General features: G+C 42.3%; 1 protein-coding gene across 1 annotated transcript in view; it reads left to right on the top strand.

Annotated features, from left to right (window-relative positions):
- Window positions 1–9,638, top strand: part of HYDIN (HYDIN, axonemal central pair apparatus protein) — a 474,307-nt gene that overhangs the window by 284,006 nt on the left and 180,663 nt on the right. Inside the window, 3 exon segments of the mRNA XM_010850902.1 lie at window positions 1,182–1,417; window positions 3,852–3,952; window positions 6,274–6,409. Coding sequence (XP_010849204.1) covers window positions 1,182–1,417; window positions 3,852–3,952; window positions 6,274–6,409 — 473 coding nt within the window.

The following is a 9,638-nucleotide window of genomic DNA, read 5'->3' as shown; positions in this document are numbered from 1 at the left end:
ATGTCGAGCCTCCTTCCTCATGACCTTTGTCACGGGCGGAGTACCTCACTCTGGCCCCCAACATCAGATGAAGCAATTATATGATTGTGAAAATGACTTTCTAGCAATATCTCTGGAATTTCCAAGAATAATCTTTCAAGTGCCCTTAATCACACAATTCTTCCATAAAATGTCTCTTCCAAGGAGGTGTGAAATTATAAGGGAGACGTGGTTGTGTTTCCTCCAACAGTCCTAATGTGTAGACAAAGGCTCAGAGAGGGAGAAGTAGATCAGTTCAAAATATCCCCAGCAGTACTGCAGCAGTTCCTCCAGGAGACCAGTTGTATTTCATCACAGTAGGTTTCAACATAGAGAGAGAAGTGTTTACATCCAATAGAAATATGCATGTTTATTCTCTTGTGGTTTTAGATCATTCTTGTTCTGAAAATGGTAGCAGATACAATGACCATCTAAGGAATCCAAAATCAGAGTTTGGTTTATTGCTTGCCAGGCAAGGAGGAGCCACAGCTCTTAGGAAAGGAGCACGAGTCTCCCTGAACTGAATCTAGGAGGGCTAGAAATAACACTGAAAAGCAGTTTTGTCTCAGGGAGGTGAAAGCTTTGGCCAGCTAGCCTTTGGCCAGCTCAAAAGCAGACCGTAAAGTCTCTCTCAGGAGAGACTATTATTTGATTTTGTGTCATCCACTCTAAGAGCAAGAGCCTGACAAGTCTAGGATGAATTATATAATGTGTTGGCAGGCTCTGGGTCACACAGCAAGCAAAACTGCGTGGGCTTCTCCTTTCACACACCAGCAAATAAAAAGAGCAAATATACTGCTATTCCTTGGGGGAAATTGTATTTCTATGTAAAAATCAAATACAAAATGTGCTTCTAGAAGATTACTCAACAAACTGATTATAGAGACTGCCTCTGGAGAGGGGTCTGGATGATGACAGAGTGGTTTGTTTCATGTCTATTGTTGTTACATAGTAAATGCATAATAAGTACTCATTGAATGAATGAGTGAAATGTATTTATTGGTTGTGCAACTGAAAACAATACCGGGGAGAGTTGGAAATAAATAGCAGTGATGAACTGCCTGTCCAATTCATTTAAGAGGTTTGGCACTGAGAGGGGAGGTTGAAGTTAGAGGGAAGCTATCACAGGGCATTTATTTCTCACCTTATATTTTGTTTTCCAGGGTTTCCTCATACCTTGATATGTTCCCTCAATAATACCTCCTTGGTCCCCATGACCTTCAAACTGCGTGTCCCTGGGGATGGCGTTGGCCAGCAAAGCATTTCAAGTTGTGAGCAGTATTCAGACAACCAAAAACCATTTTGGAACAAGGATGAATTACCTGTAATAAGACCAAAAGAATTCACCATAACCCCCAGCTGCGGCACCATTCGCTCCCAGGGATTTGCTGCTATCAGGGTAAAGTGCTCAGCCTTCCAGCACATGTAGCCATACAGCTGAACTGTCAAATAGTTACTGAGACCGCATCTAGCATTTGCTTTATCTGCCCAGTGTCAATGAGAGGGAGTGCCTCTAATTCACATGGAAAAGTGGGTCTATTTCTACAAGGAAGTAAACTACTGTGGCAAAAGAAACCAGATACAAATAGATTGGGCCAAAGAACTGACACTGCTTCAGTAGGTTTCCATCAGTCTGAATGCGTTGCCTGTATCAGAACAGTGGATTCTAGTAATTTCTGCTGAAGTCACTGCTCAGTGCCTAATAGTTCACTCATCAATACTAAGAGCTCATTGACAATCAGGTCCTCCATTAGACTCAAATCATTTATACTAGTAAGTATCCAGGTTTATGCCCCAGATGATATCCAGTTTATTCAAGTTTTTAACCTGAATTTGAGCTTCCTGGTAAATGTGGACGTGATGTTCCCAGCAGTGTTTTAAGGTCCACAGTGTGACGCTTGGCTTATGGCCTCATAGTGCCAACAGCAGAATTGTTCCAAAGCTAACTAAGAAAGGTTTTAACTGTCTCCCATCATTTACTTTTGTTTCTGGAAGCAGTTAGGTCTAGCAACACTGAAGGCTGCTAATTTTAAATGATTTTATCTCTTCTGGAAAAGAAAAAATGACTTTACAGCTAAGGTGATAATTTTCTCTTTAGTCATTATCTTTCAATATTTAATTCAGCTGTGAATTTTACCCCCCAAATTTGCTTTAAATGCTTTATAATACCTCACCATGAATTTATTCATCCTAAATCTATTCTAGGAGGTTTCAGCTTTTCTAAGGGTTTCTTCAGGGATACAGTGAGGTTTGATATCACATATTGTTGTAACTTCCCATTTGGGCTCCTATTACAAAATACCAGAGACAGAGTGGCTTATAAACATCAGAAATTTATTCTTACAATCTGGAGGCTGGAAGTCCGAGGTCAGAGTACCAGCATGGTAGGGTTCTGGTGAAGGCTATTTTTCAGATTTCAGACTGCTGATGTCTCCTTGTACCCTCACCTGGTGAAGGGATGAGGGAGCTCTCTGGGGCCTCTTAGAGGGGCACTCATCCTGCTTAAGAGGACTCCACCCTCATGACCTCATAACCTCCTAATAATCAGCACTTTGAGAGTTAGGATTTCTGCATGTACATTTGCGGTGGGAGGTGGGGACATCAGCATTCAGATCAGAGCAGTTGCTAATTGTGACTTGCCCAAGGAGAGGTGCAGCTGCAGTGAACGAATTTATTTTTTACAGAGTAGTGCTTACCTTACATATTACCTACTATTCCCCCCCTTTTGTGGATCTTCTCCCATGTAGTTCAGGAAGATTCTAGAAGACAACATCTGTCCAGCAGGTTTCTGCCAGAACCACTTCCTCTAACCAGAGCTCAGAGACATAAGTCAGGGTTAGAGCCAGTCCAGGAATCTGGACGCTGTAGTGGCTGCTTCTCTCCAAAGCTGCCAAGTTTTCCTTCCAAATCAGCGACTCCCTCTTTGCTTTATTTTTCCTTTGTATTTCAGAAAGCTTTCTCCAAGCCTCAGTTTTCCCTCCTGATCTGCACTTTAACCACGTCTATCTGGATTCAAATTTGCATCCAACAATTCCCTTTCCAACCAAAAAAATTTTAATTAGTACCTGATGCATAATTTATAGATAGAAGAGCCATAACCTATGCCAGAAGCTGTTTTCTACACTTACAAGTATCTCTTCCAATACAAATCATTTAAAGCAATTAAAAATTGTGACAAGGCTTCAAAAGCCTAAATGTCAAGTTTCACAACAATAAATACAAACATAGGGTAAAATATATTGGTCAGATACTGTCCTTGGATTAACCTTTCTTCAGAGTTTCCTGTTTTCTGCTCCAATAATGAATACGGGAGGTGGGGAGGAACGACAAGATTTTGGTTAAAAAAAAAAGGCTAGTTTATTTCTCACACCATTTCTATCACTGACTTGGTTATATTCATTTATTTTGCCGTAAGTGAAATCTAGCTGTGGTGTTTTATTGTTGTACTGAATTTTCAGAATTTATATAGCCCAGAGGCATAGGGAACACTTTAAATTGCAGTAATTAAAGTTTGTTTGTTGTTGATGTCCTTCAGGGCCTGGTTTTCCCTCATGCCAGATCTGTGGCTCCTTTGATACTACCCCCTCAGAATTCAGCAGACCTATTATACCAAAAGCCGTTTGTTAGAATCTAACCTGGCCTTTGAAACAACTCAGCATGCCCTGACCCTGAAACGGAACCTGTTTAACTAAAAATGTTAAATGCCATAGATCCTCTAATAAAGTACTTAGAAACCACACTCATCCGTGTGCTCCTCTCCTGGCCCACTTCTCCCCTGTGTAGGGGGAGAGCTGGCCTTTTAGAAGAGCAGCTTTTTACCTTTTTCTTTCCAGGTGACCTTATGCTCCAACACTGTGCAGAAATATGAGCTGGCCCTGGTGGTGGATGTGCAGGGCATCGGAGAGGAAGTGCTGGCACTCCTAATTACAGCAAGGTATCACACTCACCTGCTTTCTCTTTCCCAGTCTCCCCTAAGCCACCAGTAATGGGCTGGCTCTCGAGAAGGAAGGCAGCACAGGAGCAACCAACCAGTTTACTGACTTTCCTGAGAAAGGAAGAAGAATCTGATATTGGAGTGACAAAGTTTTATATGAGAAAACGCACCTTTGGTGGAGATATGAGGAGGGACGCGTATGTTAGGTGTTAAGTATAATAGTGTTCTTTAATGGGCCTGATTTTCCATGTATATACTTGACAAGGTTTTATCAGGAAGAGATGAGCAGTTGCTGGTTTTTATTTTTATCTTTAAAGATAGTACTCCAGAGTTCTGCAGCAGAAAGAGTGGTGCTTATGGCCCTGCTCCAGGACATTGTCAGTAGGACTTAAAGGCAGGCTGCAAGTGGCCCCCCAAAACGAGGCCCTCACTAACATCATAAACTTCTCAGAACCATCACAACTTGTCTCTCTTTTTTAATAGAGGCAACAGTGGGTCCTGGAGTCAGGTTAAGATCCTGGCTCTGACATTTGTTGACTGTGTCTCCTTCACTAAATTTACAGCCTTTCTCAGCGTAGTGTGTCACGTACTGACGCTGACCACGGTCCTAAATAAAATCATAGGCCGTGCTCTTGCCAAAGTAAACAAGTGTCAAGATCTGGGACCTGATAGTGTGTATGAAAATACCATCTGAAGGAAACAGGCAGTATTCCAGTACCTAGAATGTAGGACCTTCATGAACCTTAGGAAGATGTACATTAAAGAAGGTACAGGTATGCTGGTTGGTGGGGTCATCATAACCAGCACCATTTCCTCTGTCTCGGGCTTGAGTGAAGTCAGGGGACAGCCCTAAAATAACTTGAAGGTCAAGTTCTTGCCACAATCTGCTTAATATTCCCTCCAGAGACTTCACTAATCATTTGTTCAACAACAGTGGAAAAACTCTTTTGTTTGGTCTTCTCTATCCCAAAGTTTGACCTTTTGTCTAGGCTTGCATTTCTTTTCTATTTTTCTTTTATTCTGATACTTTCCAATGCCTTTTCCCTGCAGCTCTAAGTAGAAAATCCTGAATTTTAAAAAAGTGGGGGATGGGTTCTAGGAGGCTATGAGTTTTCTAGCATGTATACTCTGTGACCAAGTCAAATGCTAAGAGTCCTGTCAGCCCCGATGTTTCAGGCAGTAAAGGATAAGCTTTACCAGAATCGCTGGGTCAACTGACAACTCCCATTCTAACTAAAAGTGAACCCTCATCTTGCGCTAAAACCCGAACTTGCGGTCAAGACTCTCGTATCACTACTTTTGGAGCAGTCTGTAAGGACTGCTCAGAGACTCTCAACAGAGGAGCTACTTTCAGAACATGCTCCCTAAAGTGATTCTCCCAGAGAGCCAGCAGTGCGAGTGGCCGGGCAGGGACCGCAGGCTCATCCTCTCATACTGAGCCATCAGGGGGTCCCGCGCCGTCCCTTCATTCACACCATCTTCTGTGTTGCCCCAGGAAGAGTTGATGCTAATGTCAGTCCCTCAGATTATCTTCTTTCTACCTATGAGCAAAAATGGGACTCTGGGAGGGAGAGTAGCTGGCTCCAGCTGTGCTCGGTGAGGTCGGCATCTGCACCTGGCTCTGCCTGATTCACACGCCGGCACTCCTCACCATGGCACTGCGCCGTGCAACTGCAGCAGGGCGGGGCAGACCTGGGCACTTAACAGACGCAAAAGAAAACCCAGGCCACCTAATAACAGGCCAGTCTGCACACACAGGCCTTCCATCCCTCCCTCCTCTCCCCCACAACACCCCCTTCACACTGAGCACCACTGTCACAGTGCCAGTTCTGGGTCGAGCAGCTGCCTGAGCCCACTGATCTGAGGCAGCTGTTCCACATGGAAATTAGAATTATTACCATTATTTAGATGGTGCGAGCTGTTGCTGGTCCTCAGGGGACTCTGACTGGTCCAAAGTGTCACAGCGAGTCAGGACCCTGTTTATCACGGAAACAGATGCACTATCCTAAGGAACTTGTGCTTTGGGGGCTCCTCGCCAGAGAAAAGGCCAAATATGAAAAACAATGGAAATGTTAATCATTACCCACAGAAGACAGTGTTTAAGAAGTCCTGCTTCTAGCCCTTTTTTGATTAAAAAGTGGTTACTAGGGGCTTAGAGATGACAGGAGAGAAGATGTGAAAATGATTAATGTAGTTATTAGAGGAAAACTACTGTGTGACAGTGACAAATGTGTTTAACTTGGGACTCTGTGTCCTCCATATGTAAACAAGCTCTCCCTTCATCCTTTTGAATTCTTTAATGGGCTCCTTCCCTCGAGCAGGTGTATTGTACCTAACCTCCATGTGGTTAATACAGAGGTGGACTTCGGGCGTTGCTTCCTGAAGTATCCATATAAGAAAACGATCCAGCTTGTCAATGATGACAACCTCCCAGGATGCTACCGGGTCCTGCCTCAGGCAAGTTAATCTATCCGTTTTCAGTGTTGCTTTTCATTCAGTTGAATTCCTTCAGTGAGAAAGAGAAGTCCTTTGAAAGAGCCATTTTCCTGACCACATGATCTACGTAATTCTGATTTTTAACTGTGGGATAACCTGGGGGTGGGGTTATAAAGCCACAGCTGGATTGCCCCCTGTATAAGTGAGCAGCTGCAGGTGGAAACAGTTGTTAATTTCCGAGGGAAATTGCCTTTGATAAAGAGGGGAAAGGGTCAATTAGGCCAACATGCAGAAGTTGCACCTGCAAATTATTGCCTGTGAATTCACCATGCATGGGAAATAAGGCAGAGCTGGGAGTTCTCATTTATCTCTATGGCTGTGACTTGAACAGAATCACTAAGATATGCTAATACAGTATTTATAAATGAACTTTTTGTACCAGAAAGCTAGAGATAATATATGAAGGAGAAAGGAGGAACTGTTCCATAATGTTTTATGAAATGGATCTATCCACATGCCATTATACCTATCTAGGTGGGAGACTAAGCACTATACCTATCTAGGTGGGAGATTAAGCACTTAAACACTTGGACAAACAATTCAAAAATATCTGTATAGACTCGAGTAAATGAAAAGTGACTAATGAGATACAGTTTACCAAGGAAGTGTTTGGGTTTAAGAATCAATTCTATAAGTACTACTCTAATAAAAATTCATGCAGAAAATCAAATGGTTTTATTTGGCTACAATTGCAAAATAAAAAACCAGTGAGGTGACTCCATGGTGCAATGAATAGTGCACTGGACTTCCAAAAGACCAGTGTTGGGGCCACAGAACCAAGGCAGGTTTAGGCTGCATCAGCCCTGGGTGTTCTTTGGAAGGAATGATGCTAAAGCTGAAACTCCAGTACTTTGGCCACCTCATGCGAAGAGTTGACTCATTGGAAAAGACTCTGATGCTGGGAGGGATTGGGGGCAGGAGGAGAAGGGGACGACAGAGGATGAGATGGCTGGATGGCATCACGGACTCGATGGACATAAGTTTGAGTGAACTCCGGGAGTTGGTGATGGACAGGCAGGCCTGGCGTGCTGCGATTCATGGGGTCACAAAGAGACGGACACGACTGAGTGACTGAACTGAACTAAACTGAAGAGTTTTATAATTTCTGGTCTTACATTTAGGTCTTTGGTCCATTTTGAGTTTATCTTTGTGTGTGGTGTTAGGAAGTGTTCTAATTTCATTCTTTAACACGTAGCTGTTCAGTTTTCCCAGCACCATTTATTGAAGAGGCTGTCTTTGCCCCATTGTATATTCTTTCCTTCTTTGTCAAAAATAAGGTACCCATAGATGCATGGGTTTATTTCTGGGTTTTCTGTGTTGTTCCATTGGTCTATATTTCTGTTTTTGTGCCAGTACCATTCTATATTGATGACTGTAGCTTTGTAGTATAATCTGGAGTCAGGAAGGCTGATTCCTCCAGCTCCATTCTTCTTTCTCAAGACTGCTTTGGCTATTTGGGGTCTTTTGTGTTTCCATATGAATTGTGGAATTTTTTGTTCTAATTCTGTGAAAAATACCACTGGTAATTTGATAGGGATCACATTGAATCTGTAGATTGCACTTGGTAGTGTAGTCATTTACACCATGTTGATTCTTCCTACCCAGGAACATGGACTATCTCTCTTTCTGTTTATGTCATCTTTGATTTCTTTCATTAGTGTCTTATAATTTTCTGTGTACACTTCTTTTGTCTCCTTAGGTAAGTTTATTCCTAGATATTTAATTCTTTTTGTTGCAGTGGTGAATGGGATAGATTCCTTAAATTCTCTTTCTGATATTTCATTGTTAATATATATAAATGCAAGTGATTTCTGTGTATTGATTTTGTATCCTGAAACTTTGCAAAATTCACTGATTAGCTCTATTAATTTTCTGATACTATCTTTAGGGTTTTCTATGTACAGTATCATGTCATCTGCAAACAGTGAAAGCTTTACTTCTTCTTTTCCGATCTGGATTTCTTTTATTTATTTTTCTTCTCTAACTGCTGTAGCTAGTACTTCCAGAACTATGTTGAATAATACTGGTGAGAGTGGACACCCTTGTCTTGTTCCTGATCTTAGGGGGAATGCTTTCCGTTTCTCACTATTGATAATAATGTTTGCTGTAGGCTTATATATATGGTCTTTACTATGCTGAGGTAGGTTCCTTCTATGCCCATTTTTTGAAGAGTTTTAATCATAAATGGTGCTGAATTTTGTCAAAGACTTTTTCTGTATCTATTGAGATTATCAGTTCAGTTCAGTTCAGTCACTAATTCATGTCTGACTCTTTGCGACCCCATGAACCGCAGCACGCCAGGCTTCCCTGTCCATCACCAACTCCCAGAGTCTACCCAAACCCATGTCCATTGAGTCAGTGATGCCATCCAACCATCTCATCCTCTGTCGTCCCCTTCTCCTCCTGCCCTTAATCTTTCCCAGCATCAGGGTCTTTTCAAATGAGTCAGCACTTTGCATGAGGTGGCAAAAGTATTGGAGTTTCAGCTTCAACATCAGTCCTACCAATAAACACCCAGGACTGATCTCCTTTAGGATGTACTGGTTGGATCTCCTTGCAGTCCAAGGGGCTCTCAGGAGTCTTCTCCAACACCACAGTTCAAAAGCATCAATTCTTCGGCGCTCAGCTTTCTTTACAGTCCAACTCTCACATCCATACATGACCACTGGAAAAACCATAGCCTTGACTAGACGGACCTTTGTTGGCAAAATAATGTCTCTGCTTTTCGATATGCTATCTACATATGTGAACCGTGAACTTCCTGATGTTCAAGCTGGTTTTAGAAAAGGCAGAGGAACCAGAGATCAAATTGCCAACATCCGCTGGATCATGGAAAAAGCAAGAGAGTTCCAGAAAAACATCTATTTCTGCTTTATTGACTAGGCCAAAGCCTTTGACTGTGTGGATCACAATAAACTGTGGAAAGTTCTGAAAGAGATGGGAATACCAGACCACCTGATCTGCCTCTATATGCAGGTCAGGAAACAACAGTTAGAACTGGACATGGGACAACAGACTGGTTCCAAATAGGAAAAGGAGTACGTCAAGGCTGTATATTGTCACCCTGTTTATTTAACTTATGTGCAGAGTACATTATGAGAAATGCTGGACTGGAAGAAACACAAGCTGAAATCAAGATTGCCGGGAGAAATATCAATAACCTCAGATATGCAGATGACACCACCCTGAT

Source organism: Bison bison, unplaced genomic scaffold, assembly GCF_000754665.1.
Source record: "Bison bison bison isolate TAMUID 2011002044 unplaced genomic scaffold, Bison_UMD1.0 scf7180017864297, whole genome shotgun sequence".
Lineage (NCBI taxonomy): Eukaryota > Metazoa > Chordata > Mammalia > Artiodactyla > Bovidae > Bison > Bison bison.
Note: the sequence above shows the minus strand (reverse complement) of the source record. Positions and strands in the feature narration are given on the sequence as shown.